General features: G+C 41.5%; 1 protein-coding gene across 1 annotated transcript in view; it reads left to right on the top strand.

Moving 5' to 3' along the window:
• Nucleotides 1-22,760, top strand: part of sfswap (splicing factor SWAP) — a 108,900-nt gene that overhangs the window by 77,657 nt on the left and 8,483 nt on the right. Inside the window, exons 14-17 of the mRNA XM_083564042.1 lie at nucleotides 4,307-4,584; nucleotides 12,266-12,403; nucleotides 19,249-19,410; nucleotides 20,130-20,202. Of these exons, the coding sequence (XP_083420168.1) occupies nucleotides 4,307-4,584; nucleotides 12,266-12,403; nucleotides 19,249-19,410; nucleotides 20,130-20,202 (651 nt within the window). The remainder of the gene's footprint in view (nucleotides 1-4,306; nucleotides 4,585-12,265; nucleotides 12,404-19,248; nucleotides 19,411-20,129; nucleotides 20,203-22,760) is intronic.

Raw genomic sequence — 22,760 nt, 5'->3', positions numbered from 1 at the left:
GAGATTTGGGTTCATTTAGCTACAAGGGTGTTGGTAAGGTCTGGTACTGATGTAGGTGAGGAGGCTTGGAGTGCAGTCAGCGTTTCAGTTCATTCCAAAGGTTTTCAATAGGGTTGAAGTCAGAGCTCTATAGCAGGCTACTCAAGATCTTTCAGTCCAACTCATGTAAATTTCAAGGAGTGGAACGTTTTCGACATACTCTCCTGCTATATTTAGGCACGTATTCCTGCGTTTAACTAACAACCTGGAAAGATTTGGAATAAAAAGATTTGTCAGTAGGCCGGAACCGTCCTGGAACAGCCTGCTTCACTTCAGCATCAGAGAATCACCATGACAAAGATGGAAACTAACAGACCTACTGGCGTCTTTGTAGCATTCACACCGTTCAAATGTTTTACCGCGACCGAGCGTCTCATCACCATACCGCGCTTGAAGCATTCTGTAAAGAGCTGCGGGTTTGACGCCTTTGTTGCGAAGAAACTTCACGCTGTTCCATGCACTCACTAAAGCTGTCGTCTGCCATCTTATTCGAACTGACCGGAGACGTGTACTCAGCACTTACTATTACGTGTAGTACCGCCACCTTAGCATCTATTTTTATGCCTGTGACAATACAAGTCCCGGTTTGACTTAAACGCCCCCGGTATTTATGGAACTGCCTTTGTGTACAGGAACATTGTCAGTTCAAGTAAAGGGAAAATGTACTGCTAGTGCATTCAGATCAATGTGTGCAATTGTGTGCCTCTAATGTGGTGGTTAAAGTTTGGGAAAGAACCACATGTGACCGGAAATGTCTGGTGTCCCCATACTGTCGACTATGTAGGATATATTGCTGATTAATCAAAATAAAAATAAAAAAATTTATATATAATATTAATAATATTTTTATTTATTTATATTTTTTATTTAAAAGATTTTTTACACACACTGCCAGTTTTGGATTTTCTTACTGAACAAATCATAAAAAGTATCATAAAATCATAAAATTATTATTATTATTTTTTGTATATTAGCGTTAATATGCAACAGTTACACCCAATCGGTTTTCTGTCTTTTTCTTCATCTCTCCCTCGCATTTTCTTTTCATACATCTCGGCTTGTGATCCCCTTCCGTTCGAGGGACTGCGCTTCTTTCCATGTGAGCTACAGTACCGGCAGCTATTCACACCACGCACTAGAATGAATCGGGCCGTGTTTGGGATCTCTGCGCAGCCTCTGCTCCCCTGCGTTTCAGGCGAACTCGGAAGCTTCCCGCGCCGCTCATTCTGTGTTCTCGGAAGATGAATTGTCTGAAAGCGGAACGGAAGGGTTACGTGGTTGATCGCGCGAGTCAGCCTGATTGTTTTAGGGCTCGGCGTTAACGGAAAGTCGTTTCCTTTAATCACACACTCTGATGTTGAGGTAATTGAGCATCAGATCCGAAAAGCCCATTGAAGGACTGCATTTCTTTTTTCCTGAGAAGCCTTCAGAATCCTTTAATTATAGGTTTGGGAGAGTGTAGGGACTGCTCATACGAATGAGGTTGAGTTATTATGACCTGGCACAAAACTTCTAGGCTTTACTTCTACTGCACACACATCAATCCATGGATTATCCCACTTATACCAAGGGCATTTGCCAGTGCTGACAAGCCAAAGGTTTGATGTTCGTATGAATGCTATATTATACATTTGAATAATGTGATAGTTATATTTATTCGAATGTACAGTAATCCTTTGTTTATCAGGGTGGTAACGTTTCAAAACGGCCCGTGATAAATGAAAAAAATGCGATAAACGAACGCCACCCCAAAAATGCTTTAAAAAAAAACATTATTTACTGTTTAAGCCGTAAATTATCCTCCCACACACTTTAAACACACAGAAAACTTTTGCTAAAATGTAGCAAGATGAATTGTGTAAATTGGTAAAAATACAGAAATAATCATATTTATAGTAAGTACATGTACTGTCCAGTCTCACCGCATTCTTTACTTTTTTCGTACTGTATTAACATTTTACTTTATAATTCTTTTTTTATTGATTATTGTCATTATTTCAACACAAAACTCATAACAATTCCCCATAAGTTTTTTGGTCTGTCGTGCTATCCGCGAGAGACCGGGAAAAACCAATTAGTAATTTGGCAAATGCAATTCGATAAACCGTGGGCACGAGATTGGAACCGCAGTAAAGCGGAGATTACTGTATACAGACGAAACGAGATTTTGTGTGTGAATGTTATTCGATTAAATTAGATTTCTGTAGCGCTTTTTACAACGGACATTGTCTCTAAGCAGCTTTACAGAATGTCAGTGAACAAATCATTAATATGAATGTTCGTAGATAGCCGTTGAACACACTTTAAAGTGATTTTTTAATTACTGACTGATTTCTTAATTTACTGACCTTCCACTGTATTGCAAATTGCCTTATAGTCACAAGCAATTGAATCAACAAAGTAGCTAAAAACCATAGTTATGCGTGGCCAATTTTTAAAATCGTTCTCCCGTTCTTATAGTAAAAAATTGACGGGTGTGCTGATGTTGTTCTTAAGAAGTTTCGTCAGCATGCAATTCCACATGAGGTCTTTTACTGTTGAACTAGTAGTTAGAGGACATCCTTCTAAAATGCAGGTTATAAATGCTGGAGCTTCTGTGTACTGATTTTTGGGCCAATCTAAGCAAAATCTGTCATCAGAATTTTATAATAGAAAGTTATGCGTCATCCAATCTTTTTATTCTCTAACACACTCAGTTAACCGAGCCAATTGAGCTGTATCGTCTGGATTTGAGAAGCTATATAGCTGGATATCATTAGCATAGCAGTGGAAGCTAATCCCATGCCTTCTAATAATATTTACCAAGGGAAGCATGTATATTGTGAAAAGCAGGGGTCCTAGAACTGAACCTTGTGGCACCCCGTTATTTACTTGTATTAAGCTGGATAGTTCTCCATTTAAATGTACAAAATCGTAACGCTCAGACAGGTAGGATTTAAACAAGCTTAATGCCTGTCCCTGAATGGCGATGTAATTCTGTAAGCAATCCAGGAGGAAGTCATGATCTATAGTGTTGAATGCAGCACTAAGATCTAATACAACAGAGAGATGTAGCTTTGGTCTGAAGCTAAAAACATTTAATTTGTGATTTTAACTAGTGCAGTTTCTGTGCTGTGATGGGGCCTAAAACCTGACTGGGACTCTTCAAAGATGTTGTTTTCTTGTAAGAAGGAGCCTAACTGAGCAGACACAATCTCTTCTAAAATCTTAGACATAAACGGAAGATTTGAAATGGGTCTGTCATTTGATAGTTTCATTTTTGTCACAAAACTCTTTGTTTAATCAACTCAGTTTATGTGAAAAGACTCTGTCACTCTTGGCAACACCAATCTATTAATAAAATTATATTAATGAGTCAAACCCTGATTGATATCTATTCAAATGATCATTAACCCAAAACCTACTTTTGAACTACTTGAAAGAAAAAAATAAAATAAAATCACACAAATAAGGCAGTGGGTGTTGCTGAACTGTATGTTGGTGCTAAGTAGATGCCACCAAACGGCAATCAAAAAAAGTTTAAAACAGAGCGTGCTTAGCGACTTGCTGCATGTTTGACCAGTTACGTTTTTAGATTAGATTTAACTTTATTGTCATTGTGAAGGTACATGTACAGAGCCAATAAAATACAGTTAGCATCTAACTAGAAGTGCATAAGTTTACAATAAATAGCAGTATGATAAATAAGGGTATGGGGTACAGGGGTGAGAGTGTTTCATGTACAGAAGGTGCAGTAGGTAATAATATATGGTATATAGTAATAAGGATCTATACAGTAATATGCAGTATAACTGTGCAAAGTTCTATAAAATGATCCACTCATAAATAAAAAGATGTAACATGTATTCGAGTGAAAAGAAAGTTAGTTGACTTTGAAATGTAGTGAAGTTACAGTAGAAATCTCTCCAAATAGAAACACTTCAGTAAAGTACAGATACGTGAAAAAGCTGTCCACCACTGGTACTGCATATACACACACCACATCTGAGCCTGTCCACTGCTTATCACTCATGCAGACTAAAAGTGTGTGTGTGTGTGTGTGTGTGTGTTCTCCACCAAACCAGCTGCTTCATTATTGATTTTTAGGTTTTTTTTGAAGATCACAAATCTGGGCGCTTCCTTTCATCTCGGCCGTCAAAGGCGCTTTGTCGGACTTTGCCGACTACCACGCTCTTTCATTTCGTCAATGTTTTTCCCAACGGGCACCGCCGTACACTCCTCCATTTTCTAATCCCATTTGCATCTGCATTTTTTTTTCTGCCCGCAGCCAGACGTGTCCAACGTGCCAGATGGGCCCGTCCTGCAGATGCCTCTCTCCGAATATCCGCCTCCAGACCCCTCAGTGAAGAGCGTCCACCCCCCGGCTACCATCCTGCCCCTTTCTTCCTCATCTACCTCCTGCTCCACTGCTCGGGAACGCGACAGGAATCGAGAGCGAGACAAGAAAAAGAAAAAGCACAAAAGAAGGTCCCGGTCCAGGTCACGTTCCAAATCCAAAACCAAGCACTCGCTCCCGAGCGCGTACCGCAGCTACAAAAGGTCCAGGTATGAAATGAATATCCATCTTCTTTTTCTTTTTTTTTTCCCCATTACAGTTCATTACAGATCCCCAAAGGCATTTCTTACCGAAAGGTAACTTTATATGAGTTTTCTCCATCCATATGTTTGTTTACGACATGCCCTTTATAAAAAAAAAAAAAAGAAATGTGATTAATCGACGACATGCCTCACAAAGGTTCAGAGATAGAATCCCTCACACCTCTACCACATTTTCGGTCCTTTTTTTTTCTTTCTTTCTTTCAAAAAAAAGGTACTCCACTCTTGTCATTTCACTTCTCATGACTCGCCAATTTGTCCTTATCAGCTGCTGAAGTTGCAGTAATTACACTCGTCTCATCTTGGCATTTTGACATGCCTTGATATATTTTCTGCAGATTGAATCATTTCTGCCCCCGGCTTCAAATCACTTACAGTGCAAATTAAAGACCGGAATTGAGGTCTCTCTTTCTTTCTTTCTTTCTTTCTCACCTCCCCCTTTTTTTCGCCAATTTTTCTCTTTCTTTCTTTCCTCACTTTGTATGACCTTGGCGTTTTAAGAAACGCCTTCCAGTTCAATGAGCGTAAGAAAGCAAGGACTAAACCGGCTTCACCTAATACCCAGAGTATAAAAAAGAAAAGAAAAGAAAATGGTTTAATGGTTTTCAGCCAGCTCAATCCTCATCTCTATGGGACTAAAACGACGAGTTTTTGAGTGTTAATCTGCTTCAGTTGGTTCAGATTCACTCTGTGGATCTCTGAAATAGTCACTGATGGTATCCTCGTTTTCTTTTCCCCCCATGAAGGAGCAAAATTAAAATCCGGGCCCCCACTTGACCTTCTGATGCGAAGAGAATGGACACACAAGGCTTCACCTTTAGCTTATCTCCGCATGAGCATGTCTGCCTCTTGGATTTCGGCTGACAGGCTCAGTCAAAAGTGGAAACTACAATGAGCAAGCGAAAGAAAATGAGCTGGTTCCTGCAGTTAACACACAGCTGGTGCGAACATGCTCTAGTTTTCGATTCTCCAGGGTCCGGACCCTGCTTAAGTCGCTCCGTCCTCTTTCCAAAGCTGATACCAATTGGAAAAAAAGAAATTCTAGTTTCCATGGTGATTTTCTGAATTGTATAGTAGTATATTTAATGATGTAAGAATTACAGATGCATCAATGGCATTTATTTTATTCAACGTGAGTACAAGGACGTTTTTAGAGCGTGAGGATACAAAAAATATTAACTTATGTAATATAAAGGGACGAGAAAGTAATTGCAAGATATTTCAAGTTCTGTCTTTGATAGAGTATACAGCAAAGATTTCCAAATTCCCAGCCGGATTTGAGTTATATTGAGTAAAAAGAATCGCAATGGAATTTGGGGTATGTACCGTAATTTACGGACTACGCACCCAAATATAAGATGCACCCGCTGGATTTTACAAAGATTTTTATTTCAAACATAAAAACGCCTCACCTGTCTATAAGACGCAGGTGTCTACACTGAAACTAATGAACTTTACACAGGCTTTAATGAAAGTCAGTGTCTGTTACACGGCTTTTATCTAAACTGTAGCCCACCAAGAAAGTCATTGTTCACTGTCTTTCTTCTTCCTTTCACAACTATTTCTTTCGAGAGTTTATATTTTGGCATCATCGTGCGTTTAAAAATCACCATCGGTGAAGCTTTTCTCCCGATGCTGTGCAGCTCAGAACACATGTGAAGTGTGTTTTTTCATGCCCGGTTGTTTTCAGCGTGACGAATGATTCGCATTTCCTGTAGACAGTCCGAGTGAGCGGCAGGTCAAACTTCAGAGGAACATCATCCATATTTATGATGTGGTGCGGCCCGATTCAGTGGGAGCGCATCTGATTTAATATAAAGAGTTTCATTGGTTCACCAGAACCTGTTCGGCAATTTCATTGGTCTAATGTTATGGGGCTCAGTTTTTTGGCTTGAAGCTTGTGAAACCGGGAAAAATCCATAAATTAGCCTCTTCATTGTTTAAGCCGCGGGGTTCAAAGAGAGGGAAAAAAGTAGCGGCTTATAGTCCGGAAAATACGGTAATTACTTTTAAAAATATTATTAATTATAGAAATGAAAAGGACTGATTGCCCTTATTTCGTTATCTAGTTGTTGGCACAATAGCACTTCATTATAGTCCAATTGTATCACGTGATAAAGACTGATCCCCAGAACCCGGACCTGGAGAAAGAAAATCCGGTGATATATATTGGTAGATTCCTCCCCAAACACACCAGAGAGGCAGGTTATACAATGCTTCGGATTTGTTTGTTCTAGCTCACCAGCAGAGCCTTTTATTTCTGCGTAACTTTTCACCGCTTATCATTTTCGACAGAAAAGTTGACCCTACTCTAAAGCCAATCCTCGACTACTTCAGCTTCACCACACTGCATTTATCAACAGGCTAAGGCTAAGCATCTTTTTTGTTTTTCCAGTCATGTTCAACCACTTCAGAAAGAACACAGGGACAACAGAATGGGTCGTAACACCTCTTGGATAAGAGTGCGATTAAAAATAATAATAAAAGGCTATTCGCAGGCATGCTGACAAACATTTTCAAACATTTTGCTAAGGAGTTTAACATCGGAGTATGCTATATGAGCCATCACTCAAAAATTTGGCAAAAGAGCATTGTTCTATCACACAAATTAATGAAAACGGCATGTGAGCCAATCGATGGGTTGGTATGAAATGACTGACAGTTGCCTATATGCATTTTAAACTTCAACCCAGTAACTTATATCCAATCAAAGAGCACTCATGTGGATGCTTCCACATAAACCGGATAAAGAGTTCCTCTGGAAAGTTAAACTCAAGAACCATGAACATGGCTTCGGACTGTAATTGATATAAACACTTTGCTACAATGGCTTAGGGCTACAATTGTAATGAGCAGTTCTGCATTCAGGTGTCTGTCAGCGAACAGGTGATGACCTCAAAAATGTTGGAACTATAATATATGGACATCGTGTCACCCAGGTTTCTTTTTTTAGTCTGTTCTGTTTTTGGTTTTTTTTGGGACCATCTCAGAGTTTTTCCATGTAGCTACTGACTACATGATGAAAGCATAATTTATGACCCTACAATTTATATTTGCAATCTATTTAACTGTCTAAAGCTGCTTTGGGACAATGCTAAAAGTGCTAGACGAATCAAATCGAATTGAATTGAATTAAACATCCTGAAAGATCCAACTTGTGTCGATCTCACTTCCAAAATATACATCACTTTCTGTAATTAAATAGAGAATGAGAAAACGCATAAGTCAAACACTGCTAATGCAAATTAGAACGTGACAAACAGCGCGGCTCGGTTTCCAGTCAGTGGAGCTACGCTTCAACCCGCCGTAAATACTGAAAATGCTACCTATAAAACGTCGATTTATATCGAATTGTTTGAAGTTTACGCCATTTCGACCCCCCCCCCCACCCCCCTTTTCCCACTGTCTTTTTCATAGGATGAATATGATGGGGGCACAAGCCAGTGTAGTGCCGGTCCAAAGCCCGGGTAAATGGGGAGGGTTGCGTTAGGAAGGGCATCCAGCGTAAAACGTGCCAAATCAAATATGCGGATCACAAATGAGAATTTCATACCGGATCGGTCGAGGCCCGGGTTAACAACGACCGCCACAGGTATCGTTAGCCGACAGGGTACCGGTGGAAATTGGGCTACTGTTGGCCGAAGAAGGAGAAGGAGAGGAGGAAGGCGTCTACAGAGACGGCAGGAAAAGGAGCAGTGTAGGAGAGTAGAGGTTCGGGTTGGTACTTTAAATGTTGGTACTATGACGGGTAAAGGGAGAGAGATAGCTGATATGATGGAGAGGAGAAAGGTAGATGTGTTGTGTGTTCAGGAGACCAAGTGGAAAGGGAGTAAGGCCAGGAACATTGGAGGTGGGTTTAAACTGTTTTATCATGGTGTGGATGGGAAAAGAAATGGTGTAGGGGTGATTCTGAAGGAAGCGTACAGTAAGAGTGTAGTGGAGGTGAAGAGAGTTTCTGATAGGGTGATGATCGTGAAGGTGGAAGTTAAAGGGATGATGATAAATGTCATCAGTGCCTATGCTCCACAAGTTGGCTGTGAGATGAAGGAGAAAGAAAGATTCTGGAGTGAATTAGATGAAGTGGTAGATGGTGTACCTAGGAAAGAACGATTGGTGATTGGGGCAGACTTTAATGGGCATGTAGGTGAAGGGAACAGAGGTGATGAGGAGGTGATGGGTAGGTATGGTTTTAAGGAGAGGAATGTGGAAGGGCAGATGGTGGTAGATTTTGCTAAAAGGATGGAAATGGCAGTGGTGAACACGTATTTTAAGAAGAAGGAGGATCATAGGGTGACATATAAGAGTGGAGGAAGGTGCACACAGGTGGATTATCTTCTGTGTAGGAGATGCAACCTGAAGGAGATTGGAGACTGTAAGGTGTTGGCGGGGGACAGTGTAGCTAGACAGCATCGGATGGTGGTCTGTAGGATGGTTTTGGAGGCGAAGAAGAAGAGGAGGAAAGTAAGGTTTGAAAGAAGAATAAGATGGTGGAAACTGAAGGAGGAAGAGTGTAGTGTGAGGTTCAGGGAAGAGGTCAGACAGGGGCTCGGTGGTGGTGAAGAGGTGCCGGATGATTGGGCAACTACTGCAGGAGTGATGAGGAAGGCAGCTAGAAAAGTACTTGGTGTGACATCTGGAAATAGAACGCAAGACAAGGAGACGTGGTGGTGGAATGAGGAAGTGCAGGAGAGCATTAGGGGAAAGAGGTTGGCAAAACAGAAGTGGGATCGACAGAGTGATGAGAAAAGTAGGCAGGAGTACAAGGAGATGCGGCAGCAGGTTAAAAGGGATGTGGCGAAAGCCAAGGAAAAGGCATATGAGGAACTGTATAAGAGGTTGGACACTAAGGAAGGAGAAAAGGATTTATACCGATTGGCCAAGCAGAGGGACCGAGCTGGGAAGGATGTACTGCAAGTTAGAGCAATAAAGGATGGAGAGGGAAATGTGTTGACTAGTGAGGAGAGTGTGTTGAGAAGATGGAGGGAGTATTTTGAGCAGCTGATGAATGAGGAAAATCAGAGAGAGAGAAGGTTGGAGGATGTGGAGTTGGTGAAGCAGGATGTAGATAGGATTAGTAAGGAGGAAGTGAGAGCAGCGATTAAGAGGATGAAGAATGGAAAGTCGGTTGGACCAGATGACATACCGGTAGAAGCGTGGAGATGTTTAGGAGAGATGGCAGTGGAGTTTTTAACCAGATTGTTTAACAGGATTCTGGAAGGGGACAGGATGCCTAAGGAATGGAGAAGGAGTGTGCTGGTACCGATCTTTAAGCATAAGGGAGATGTGCAGACCTGCAGTAACTACAGGGGAATTAAGTTGATCAGACACACCATGAAGTTATGGGAAAGAGTAGTGGAAGCCAGGTTGAGAGAAGAGGTGACCATCTGTGAGCAACAGTATGGTTTCATGCCGAGGAAGAGCACCACAGATGCCTTATTTGCTTTAAGGATGTTGATGGAGAAGTATAGAGAAGGACAGAAGGAGCTGCATTGTGTATTTGTGGATTTAGAGAAAGCGTACGACAGGGTGCCGAGAGAGGAGTTGTGGTATTGTATGAGGAAGTCAGGTGTGTCAGAGAAGTATGTGAGGGTGGTGCAGGACATGTATGAGGACAGTGTGACGGCAGTAAAGTTTGCAGTAGGTACGACAGACTGGTTCAGGGTGAAGGTTGGACTGCATCAAGGATCGGCCCTGAGCCCTTTCCTGTTTGCAGTGGTGATGGACAGGTTGACGGACGAGGTCAGACAGAAGTCTCCCTGGACTATGATGTTTGCAGATGATATTGTGATTTGTGGTGGGAGTAGAGAGCAGGTTGAGAAGAGCCTGGAGAGGTGGAGATATGCGCTGGAGAGAAGGGGAATGAAAGTCAGTAGGAGTAAGACAGAGTACGTGTGTGTGAATGAGAGGGAGGGCAGTGGAGTGATGCGGTTGCAGGGAGAAGAGGTGGAGAAGGTGGAGGAGTTCAGGTACCTGGGGTCAACAGTGCAAAGTAATGGAGAGTGTGTTAGGGAAGTAAAGAAAAGAGTGCAGGCAGGGTGGAGTGGGTGGAGAAGAGTGACAGGAGTGATTTGTGATAGAAGAGTATCTGCAAGAATGAAAGGGAAAGTTTATAGGACTGTGGTGAGACCTGCGATGTTGTATGGATTAGAGACAGTGGCATTGAGTAAAAGACAGGAGGTGGAGCTGGAGGTAGCAGAGCTGAAGATGTTGAGGTTTTCATTGGGAGTGACGAGGATGGACAAGATTAGAAATGAGTTTATTAGAGGGACAGCACATGTAGGATGTTTTGGTGACAAGGTGAGGGAGGCGAGATTGAGATGGTTTGGACATGTGCAGAGAAGGGACATGAATTATATTGGTAGAAAAATGCTGAAGATGGAGCCACCAGGTAGGAGGAAAAGAGGAAGGCCAAGGAGGAGGTTCATGGATGTGGTGAGGGAAGACATGCAGGTAGTTGGTGTAAAAGAGGCAGATAAAGAGGACAGGGTGGTATGGAGACGGATGATCCGCTGTGGCGACCCCTAATGGGAGCAGCCGAAAGAAGAAGAAGAAGAAGAAGAAGAATATGATGAGCAAAGCCCAAGTTTGGTCGTGGCTCCAGTCTGAATTTGTGTTCGTCAACTAAAGTTTCCTGGAGTTAATCTCCAGAGTGGCTTAGAGACATTCAGCAGTTAAATTCCATTTGTCATTGTTTATTGCTTTATTTGGGAATAAATGACACCCTCGTCTCTCATGTATCCCTTTCTCTAAGTGTAATCTCATTGCGAGGAGGTTATAAATGGGCAATTGGGTGTGTGGGGGTGAGTGTGGATGTATACCTGACATTACTTCATTACTTTTGTGGCGTTTCTCCAAGTCCGTTGGCGGGAAAAAAAAAAACGAACATTTTAAGCTTTCCAGGAGTTATTTCGTACCGCGCTCAAATAAAAATTGGAACACATTTCGTATTATAATAAGGACGATTATTTGAGCCCGAGGCACGAAGGTACGGCAGCAGAAATCCTTCTCTCGCTCTCCCCCAGCTAGAGGACTAATAGGAAATGCGGCGTGTTCTTACACTGCTAAATCTGATCTATGCACTAAATGATGTGGACAGGCCATTCAGCGAAGCTGGATGTACTCTATTGTGGCCATCAATTTAAATGTGTGTGACCCCCTGGGAAAATTGTCACTATTACCCAAGCGAGATTAGCACTTTGCCACCGAGGCTAATGGAAAAGTTTAAATCATGCCTCGGCTTTTCCGATTTGGTCCGAAAGTGGCGGGTAACAGTTGTGATATGGTTTTATATTCTACGAGTTGAGGAATTTCGAGCACAACTCATTGTAAGAACTTGAATTAAAGATCAAGAGCTTTGTATTTTGCATCTACAAGGTTGTAACGTTGCCTTTTTCACCTTTTCACGAGCCTTTAACTATGGAAAAAGTGTTGTACGGTTAGTCAAAGAAAGTGATGGACTGAAGCGCAAATCAAAAAGGTTCCCTAAGGCCCTCCAAAGTCAGCATCATTTGGGTGGATTTAGGATACATACATATAATGTGCATTGGATGTTTGCCTTACCGTGAATCTGTGGCTAATTCTGTACTTGTTTGCACTTTTTTATTTGTATTTTATTTTTTTTAATTGTCAGATCCCAATCCCATTCTCCCAACAAGAGAGAGCGTCGACGTGATGAAAAAGAACGAGAGCGAGATCGCTACGGAGGCAGCAACTACCGCCACGCTAACAGTCCAGGCCAGGGCAGGAAGCGCTCAAGGTCCAGATCCAGGTGCGCATACATACATTTTACACTTTCAGAGTATTTTGTATTGCTGACAAGATTATTTAGACAAGGTATCATCTTTCTGTTGAAGACAGTTGCAGGAAAAACTAAAGAACTGTCGAACACCTGGAGTAGACAAAGTGACACATTTGGTTTAGGTTTTTTTTTTGTATTGTTTTATCAAGTTAAAGTGCTTTGATTTGTCTAAAGCCTATGAAAATACAACAGCATATTTACTACAATTATCCTAAGCAATCCAAGAATTGTAAAATCCATGTGGCTTAGCATATAGACACTTCCTATTAGTGGAAAGACAGCATATTTATGGTAACAATAGGAGTAAACTCTAGAGACACACAATTACTCAGATTTGTATTGTTATTAAGGATGCTTTAACACGTTGTAAAAGGTGTAATAATAGAACGGCTAAAAGCGCAGATATCTTCAGCTGTTTGTCTGAAAATGCAACGTTACATTAGATGTCTAGTTACAACTTATCTGCGAGGAGGTATCAAAAAGCTAGGTTCATTTACAAGAAAGTACTTTATTTATCTATGTTTCAAAATAGTCCCCTTGCATGGCCACTTCTGGACTATGTCCTGGAAGTACTTTTCAAAGCGTGTCGAGCACCTTCTGCGATTTCCGCAGTGGTGTCATAACGGTGACCTTTGAGCTGGAGGAGCCAAATCTGGTATGTATTTTAGATGTGGTCAAAACAGTACCAGTTGCGCAGCCCCCGATGCACACTGACACTTATGAAGGTCGGTGCTCCCTGTTACTGTGCGTGCAGCCTTGTGATGCCATCTGTTGACGTGATGCAAAACTAGTATCTTAACCTTTTTATAACACCTCGTACACTGCTCTCTGTGGATTACTGTGCTAAATCTGGCTTACCAATGGTTAACCAGTTAAAGAAAGCCTTCATGGCATTATGGTCTGCCATAACCACAGCCAAATCAACATCCTAAACATTTTTGCCGCCCTGTTTCGGTATGAAGAACACTTTCCCGGGTTCATTATAAGATCACGATTTGAGTACTGTATCACCACCAGATGGTCTGCTCCTCTAAATATTTCTGTATCCTCATGTCTCTGGGCATTAAAAGTCTGCAAATGTCTCAGTGATGTGGAGCTAGAGAGAGGCTGAAGGTTCTTTGAGGCATCTAAACTCAAGTGCCTGTCTTTAGGAGGCAAATGCAAAATGTAAATAAAAACAGAATGCAGTAATTTGCAAATCTCATAAACCCATATTTTATTCATAAAAGAACATAGAAAATTTCAAATCAGCATATTAAATTTTTTACACAACCCCTGGTGCTGAACTGCAAGGCCTGCAGTCACTAACAGCTGGAACCAAAGTCCCTGTGTGTGTCAACCAGTGGAGCACGAAATAAACAGCACATGTACTTGAGTAAAAGTAGCGCTACAGTAGATATAATATGACTCCAAAAAATGTCAAAGTGCTCCCTTTACACTTTCACTTGAGTAAAAGGCCAAAAGTATTTGCCTTCAAATGTATCAAAAGTATCCAAGTACTATGATTTATTATGGCTATAATGTCACCATAGTTATCACAGGATTCTTGCTTAATCAACTCAGTATATGGGAAAAGACTCTAATGTTACTGTGAGCACGCCGATCTATTAATACAATGATATTAATGAGTCAAACACTGATATGTGTTAAATTAGCATGAGCCCGGAACTCTCTTTCCAAATGTTTTGCTTGCTGTTGAACTGTAAGTCAGGGCTAAGTTGATACCACCGACGGCAATGGCGGTTCCAGCTTGAATGATGTCCTGGGTGAACCGCGCCATGACCCAACGTCTTCCCCATTGATTAGTTTCAGCTTTAAAAAGCTCCTCTATGCTTCAGCTACTGCCACTGGATGAGTAAGACAATTTATCAAACTCTCAGAACCAAGAACCAAACAACTCCTTGTCTAATTGTAGCCATAAGATAAATACAACATCTATATCCTTATGTCTTTTAAATTAGCCTTTTAAGGCCTTCTGCCCTACTGAACTCAATCACAGAAAGCCTTTATGACATCAACTCAATTAAAGGTAACCAATCAATAAGTGCTATTTTAATTACAATCCAACTAGACTAGTTTGGTTATAATTGTTTTGTTGCTACACACATTATGATAAGCTACACACTATAAATATAATGTTATTCAGCTGAAAGAAATATTGTCGCTCTCTGTGTATAACTACAGCAGGCAACATATCATTACCTAAGTGATATGTACAATTGTTAGCCTGTTTTATTAAATTCATTAGCCTTTACTATCCTCATAACGAGTGACAGAGGTCAATATCTTTTGATCGTTTACCCATTACTTCTTTTCTCCATTTTCTGCATTGGGCTCCTTAGACCTTTTTTTTTATTTTTTTTTTTAAACCTTTTTTTTTTTTTTTTGGATTCAGCTCTTCTTACTGGCGTCATGTCACTTCAGGTCTTGTCAGTTCTCCCACTGGAAACCCTGAAGGTTAAGGTCACCCAAACTCTTTCTGAGTGTATGAGTGAGGAAACTTCTTCGGGCGGTGGTGGCACACTCCGAGTCCTGACCAGGTTTCTTGACCGTGACATGATATAATCAAAAACGTTAGGTTTTTTTGCCGCCTCTGCCTAAATCCGCCACTGCCAAGCAGCAACAAGTTTAAAAAAGAACGCATGTTCTATCCTGATTGGTGGCTTGCTGCGTGTTTGACCCATTTTTATACCCTTGTAAATACAAAGGAACGAGTGATTTTGCTAAATGTAGTTGAGTATTAAGTAAAATATTTGACTTCAAAATGAAGTGAAGTTTAAAGTAAAAGTTTTTCAGATGCATGAAAAAAGCTAAGTACCGCAACGAATTACATTTACTTCGTTACTGTCCACCACTGGTGTCAACACACTTGATTCTGGTTCTGAGCAGCTAGAATCCTGTATTAAACACACATTCCTTTCCCAAAACTTCAGTAGCTGGTCTCCTCAGTTCCCAGATGCATACGGAGAGAAGACACGATGCGACACGATGTCGCTTTGTGTCTTCTCTCTGTATGCAACTGGAATATGGATTCATTTTTCTAACTAAGAAGGAACAAAATTCTTCAGCCCATGCTGCAAACTTCATCAGGACTGATATTGACAAGGTCCCGACAGCCCTGAGATCAGCGAAACTAAAGATTGTACGTTCAGCACTAGTGGTATATTTGCTAGCCAATGAACCAGCAGGTTTAGGGCTGTAAAACACTCTGAAGACAGCCGGTTTCATGAGCAGGCTTTACGACACCTTTAAGTGGTAGGCGAGGGCTGTTTAGGGCCCAGTACACCGAGTGAATGTACGGCACTCAAGTGACAGCTAGAGGCCTGAATGTGTGCCTGTCTATTTAGGGGTCACAAGAGGCTAAAAGAAGTTATGTAGGCGCTGAAACAATGACATAGACGACACAAACATGAACCGATCCATAGAGTCTATCAATCAAACAGTGGGAATGAAGAGAAAGTGGGACCCACTTGATTGACAGCCCCCTGATTAGCCTTAGAATTTCAGTGGGTGTGATTGTATGCTCTAATTCTATAGGCAGCTGTTATGGTATATTTCAAATGCAGCTCGCAATAAATGGATACTTTAAGAGTCGTCCAAACTATCATTTCACCATTCTCCCAAGATGACCTGGCAGTCATTTTAAATTATTAAAGAATAATTTCTCATTTTTACAGTAACTAAAGGTCATGGTAACATCCGAGAGGTAGCCCCCTTCTTTTTTGCCCCTGTTAATTATGCTTCACAATGAATTGTCCTAGAAACCTCCCCCTAAATTTCGTTTCTCATTCAAAGTTCTACTGGATGGACAGCCCAGAGTCCTCACTTTTGAAAAGTGTCATTAAACCCTCTGTTTCCTCTGCACCCAAGAATCTGTTTCTCAGCATGTGTAATGCAAGAGAAAAGGGCCAGGAATAGCAGCTGAGAGCATGACTCCTGCGGTGTTTGCCAGCATCCTGCACACAGCACTAAAACGTTTCTTATAACATCTATATCCCTAGATCGCATCACTTGTATGTCATTTTGGAGATTCGCCCCCGCAAAGTAATGTTGTTTGCAGCAGGTGAGCGGCGTTTTTAAAAATATAAAAGCTATATGTCATCATTGGGGTGGTCCTTCAGCCTCTTATGCTTTTAGAACCACTGTAACCATGGAGGAAAGATTTTGCCAGCATCCTGTACATTACATCCCCCCCAATTTCCTCCTTTTGACCGAATTGTGAACATTCCGGCCCACTCACAAAGTAACACTTCGAATCTTACCTCTTACTCTTGCTTGTAAAAACTGCCCGCTCAAAATATTTTGTTGAGTAGCGGAAAATCCCGGTCCTGCTAAACTATAGTGACCTTATCATCCACCAATATGAAGGCTATACTTTCCTGGACATCAATGGTTGGTCGTTCATGAGCAATTCGTTCATTTAATACATTTTAGAAGAACGAGTACCCTCAAACTAGACATGACTGAGCAAATTTCTGTAGGTTATGTACAGGAAACAGAATAGAGTAGTTTTCATGTGTCCTCTGGTTCAAGTCGTTTATTCTTTTATCATGTGACTCCCAGACTTCGCTCCCCTCGTGCATCAATGAGCCTCGGCCGCCCATGACCCTGTCGCCGGTTCACCACTGTTTCATTTTTTGGCCTACTTTTAATAGATACTGACCTCTGCAGCCCAGGAACATCCGACAAGAACTGCAGTTTTGGAGATGCTCTGACCCAGTAGACTAGCCATCACAATTTGGCCCTCGAGAAACTCACTCAAATCCTTACGCTTGCCCATTTTTCCTGCTTCTAACACATCAACTTTGAGAAATGAATCAAAGGAACGAAATGAATCAAATGACTCAAAAAATAATAATAAAACAATGTCACTAAAATGATCCGATCTTCACATCACTTCTAGAGACTAACCATATTCACTGTCTTCCATGTTTCATCCCCCAGTATCACAGGTTGTGCTGGAGCAACTTAAATTTTTCTTGAGTACACTAACAAGTGTGTGAACAAGGTGTCTAAGTTCATGCCAAGTGTTATTTGATAGAAACTCAATTATGGACTGCCTGAACTGCTGCCGCTTGGCGAACGACTTCTCTTCGTTTTCACAAAGCACACTTACGATCTGCCATTAAAAGGGCGAGAACGGGCCAAACTCATCCGCACAAGTCATATTCGTTTGCATCAAACTTGGAAATTAGTTAATTGACTGCACTGCACATCATTGCTCCAGAGCTTTTACAGCGAGTGCACCGTGGCACTGTGTTCCTTCCCGTTGATTAAACTGCTATGTAGTGTGTATTACACACTCCTGCTAACTCTTCATTCTGCTCAGAGCCACAGATTCTATGTAGAAAGAAAGTAGAAAAGTAATGCTTTTCCTAGTTCCATGGCTTTTTTTTTCTTTTCTTTTCTTTTCTTTTGCATTTGCCGCTGGTAATATTTTAAAAATAGATGCGAGCTTTTTGGCCACCTGCTGACTCGCTAATGGCTATCAAGCATCTGAGTTTGACGTTTTTGTGAAAAAACAAAACACTCCCATGCCAGTTTGGACTTACTGTTAAGAATATTAATAAAAGTCAGTCTTTAAGTTTCTTATTACATATAACAGCCTGAATTCCAGGGGGAAATTAAGCTGAAGAATTCCAGTCTAAATGACGACGTTCATTCAAGCAAAATTTGACCCGCGTTTGTTAATTGCTATAAGTTGTGTATGATTCCTGTGTCTGGTTCTATGCAGAAATAGAAATAGTCCTGGCAATTGGCAGCATGAACTGGCGGTTTATCGTTCATTTATCTTATATAAGTGCTTGTTCTTGGTTACTGTCAGAGCATTTCTGATAGAAATACCTCAACATTTTGAACAAAACAAGCCTCTTCAATCAGTTTGGTCCCCGTGTCTGTGTGTTAGAGAAGTAAAGAAAAGAGTGCAGGCAGGGTGAAGTGGGTGGAGAAGATGGCAGGAATGATTTGTGATAGAAGAGTATCTGCAAGCCTGAAAGGGAAAGTTTATAGAACTGTGGTCAGACCTGCGATGTTGTTTAGTTTAGAGACAGTGGCATTGAGTAAAAGACTGGAGCTGGAGGTAGCAGAGCTGAAGATGTTGAGGTTTTCGTTGGGAGTGATGAGGATGGACAGGATTAGAAACAAGTTTATTAGAGTGACGGCGCATGTAAGACGTTTTGGAGACAAGGTGAGGTGAAGGTGAGTCGCAATTGAGATGGTTTGGACATGTGCAGAGGAGGGACATGGGGTATATCGGTAGGAGAATGCTGAGGATGGAGCCATCAGGAAGGAGGAAAAGAGGAAGACCAAGGAGGAGTTTCATGACTGTGGTGCGGGAAGACATACACGTAGTTGGGTTGAAAGAGGCACATGTAGAGGACAGGGGGGTATGAAGACAGATGATCTGCTGTGGCGACCTCTAATAGGAGAAGACGAAAGGATTCGTCGTCTATCTGTAGCCTAAACTACAGCCGGTTGAAGGCTCACTAACAATACATTTTCAAAAAGTTACTTCTTTTCTCTCTCCAAATGTTCTTATTCTCTTTCAAAAATTAGCATCATATTTAACCAATGAAACATGTATGGCTTGTTTAAGAACTTAAATGTCTGGCGTTTTTTGAGGGTCGGTCGATTTATTTTTTCACATCGTTGGCTCTAGTTGGACGGCGTCAGCTGTATTTCAGCCGATTTTCCAAACTTGTATGCTGATTTGTACCTAGCTGGAAATGAATGAGTGTCATTGTTAGAAGTTATTGCATCTACTAGCTTCTGAATTATTCTTAGTCGTTTTGAACCTGTATGTAAATGTGTTTCAGATCACCTCGGGAAAGGAGAAAGAAGAAGTCGTCAAAGTCTGTCCATCATTCAAAGACTTCCTCCAAGTCGCCAGATAGGGGAAGAGCAAACAGGAAAGTCTCCGCCCACACTGCGAACTCCTCCCCAACATCTAGCCCTACCTCTAGCTTACGAAGCTCCAGGTAACGTAATCTCATGCTAGGGACTTTTTTTGAAAACTGAGGTGTATTTATATGGCTATGCTTCTTTTTTATGCCCCCCCCTCTCCTGACTCACAGCAGTGTCCCACAGTGTTCTTAGTGAATCTCACATTACCATCACAAGAAAAGTAGTCACTTTCCTTTGCGAGTTTCCTGCAGTTTTGGCGTGATTTGACATCTAGACTAATGACCTGTTGAATGAAACATGAAAGCGTTGAGTCACAGAGCGATTTCCGATTTCCTGTCTTTTTTTTTTCCCCTCTTTTTTTTTTGTGACACACAAGGAGAAAGGAATGAAGAGAACACACTGTGTTTGTTATTGTTGTTCCTTCCCCATTATTGATTGTTTTATTCAAATCACCACAGGGGACATCTGGGTATGAAAGTAGTCTGTCAGAATTTCTCAGGTTCCGTAAAAAAAGGAAAAAGGAAGAAAAGAAAAGAAAGTTAAACCCGTAGGGTGATTTGTGACGCTCCTGTCTCAGTTCTTCTGCGGCTGGATGAATATTTCATACATTTCATTGTATAGTTCTTTATTTTACCTGTCAGAGATCTGGACTTCCTTGTTTTCCCAAGTCTGTCCTTGCAGCTTTTAATACAGGCCAGTTTTTTTTTTTTTTTTTTTACTTTTACAAATGCTGTATTAGTCCCTGTCGATTGGTGATGCATATCTTATGTTTTTTTGCCTTTTGCTTTTACAGGGACGCATCGCAGGAAAAAGACAAGCAGGTCTCGTCGACCATCATTTCTTCCGTTCAAAACAAAATCACTCAGGTATGTGGGCAAATTTGACGAACTGTACTCAGGAAATGTCATGAGGCTTAAAATTGTGCAGTGAAAGCAGGATGTATGTGTATGTTATTGGAGTACAAATACCATATATTGTATATTTTTCAGCCACACGTGGTTCTTCCCCAAACTTAGTCTCCACTAAGTTGGAGGTATATAATTGTATTAGATGAACTTGGATGTGGTAACAAAATTTTCCTGTCACTTGAACTAAGATTCAAACGTGTTCAGGCATGTTAATGCCACTGTGCACAAAGGAAGCTCCATGATAGGGTTTACAAGATCTTGTGAGTTTATGTATCTGTGGTCGACTGTGCAAAGTAGTTAAGCGTGTGTTAGAGCAGTGAAGAAGTTCATGGAGAAAAATGATAACAGGAGTGATATGTGATCATTTGTGATAGAGGAGTATCTGCAAGAGTGTAAGGGAAAGTTTAGGACTGTGGTGAGACCTGAGATGTTGTATGGTTTAGAGACAGTGGCATTGAGTAAAAGACAGGAGGTGGAGCAGGAGGTAGCAGAGGTGAAGATGTTGAGGTTTTCGTTGGGAGTAAAGAGGATGGACAGGATTAGAAACGAGGGACAGTGCATGTAGGACGTTTTGGAGAAGAGGTGAGGCGAGATCGAGATGGTTTGGACATTAAAATGGTTTGGACATGTGCAGAGGAGGGACATGGGGTATGTCGGTGGAAGAATGCTGAGGAAGGAGGTTTGTGGATGTGGTGAGGAAAGACTTGGAAGTGGTTGGATTGAAAGAGGCAGATGTAGAGGACAGAGTGGTATGGAGCAAGTGGAAGAAAAAGAAGGAGTGGAAGATCTTGAATGGCCTGACCTCACCCCTACTGAACACCTTAGGGATGATTTGGAACGCTGACTGCACCCCAGGCCTCCTGACCTACATCTGTACCTGCCCTTCGTAATGGTGGCTGATGAACACAAATATCCATTAACACTCCAAAATCTAGTAGAACATCTTCTCAGAGGAGTGGATGGAATTATATGTGCAAATTGAGACTAAATGTGGAATGCAATGCTCAAAAACCACATACCGTACTTTTGACCAGGTGACCCAATACTTTTGGCGATATAGTGTACCTGAGTTTACTAACACCCTTGTGGCTAAACCCAAATCTCCACAAGCACACTCCAAATTCTAACAGCAAAACTAAAAGCACATACCAACCTTATGGTCCAGTGTCCACAATCTATTGCCTATTTAATGTGTGTTTATAAGCGAGAAGACAAAGTGTGTCATTTCAGCACGCATCTGTCCCCCTCAACAGCTTTCGACTGATCCCTGCCCTCATAATGCTACGTACGTGTTCGGTTATCCTCTGGGGCGGATGTAACGGCTCACCGAAACCTCATAATTCCAGCGTGGCGCTTGTTGCTTAGCTGCCAGTTCTTGTACAAGTGTCACCCGGATCGCACACAGAAGGCAAATTCGCTCTGCTAAGCACGCTTTTATTCTGGCTTGAAGCAATATCCTGTTGTCGATCGAGCCGCAGAGCTTTGGAGTTTTTTTTTTTTTCCGTTACGTAGCGATGCTGACACCAATGAACCCGGATCTTTGAGCGAAGGGACGCTCGCTGTTAAAACCAGCAGCTACTGACAGAACGTAGTGCTGCTGCTGATAACGCACACGAATACTTGTACACGCAGGAGGCTTGAAATAGGCACATTGTTGGAGTGTGTGCTTGTGTGAAAGAATGAGTGTCTGAATCTCTTTCCACCTAAAAAGCACTTATCAATGCTAAGAAGCAAGTGTTTTTACGCGATTCTCTGCATGTCGGACTGGATTTTAAAATGTATTTGGATTTCATTCCGGCTTATTTCACGTGCAGGGAGATCGGGGCACGGCGAGGGACTGATGGTGTGATTAGATGGAGATAATCAGCAAGTGTTTAAGGATGACCGAAGGGTCTCGTTTATTCGCCATTAGTGTAACAGAATGAGGGAGCATTAAGAAGGTGTGCGAGGTACAGATTAGAGGTCGACCAATATTTTTTTTTTTCAGGGCAGTTGATATATGATGACTATTTTCTTTTTTTTTTTGTCTGATATGTTTGGCTGATTTTCTTTTTTATTTCCTTTCATCTCATAAAATATATCAGTTAGATAATAAGAAGTGAAACAGAAAATACGGATATGGCAGGTATGAACGCTGCTTGCTTTATATATTCTATATGTTCTAGGTCTTCCCATTTTTGGATGGGAATACAGGCTACTGCCACCTGCTGGCATGGGACAGTTATGTTCTCTCACACAAGCGCAAGAACGTACATGCTAGTTGGCTGTCGGATGTAATCTGTTCTAGTGCAACTTTTTTTGCCCCGGCGATGAGAGGAGATGCCAGCAACAGCTTTCCTCAGAGCCGCCTTCCAAATAATCAACCTAATTTGCAGCATAATTAGTCGATCCATTGGCCGACCTCTAGTATAGATAGACAAGTGAGTGTAAGATACTTTATTTATGATCTACAGGTTCATGCAGGGGATCAGGAAATTTAGGAACCTTAGAGTCGCAAATTATTTGAAACCAGTGCG

This window comes from Silurus aristotelis (assembly GCF_946808225.1).
Source record: "Silurus aristotelis genome assembly, chromosome: 16".
NCBI classification, from domain to species: domain Eukaryota; kingdom Metazoa; phylum Chordata; class Actinopteri; order Siluriformes; family Siluridae; genus Silurus; species Silurus aristotelis.
Note: the sequence above shows the minus strand (reverse complement) of the source record. Positions and strands in the feature narration are given on the sequence as shown.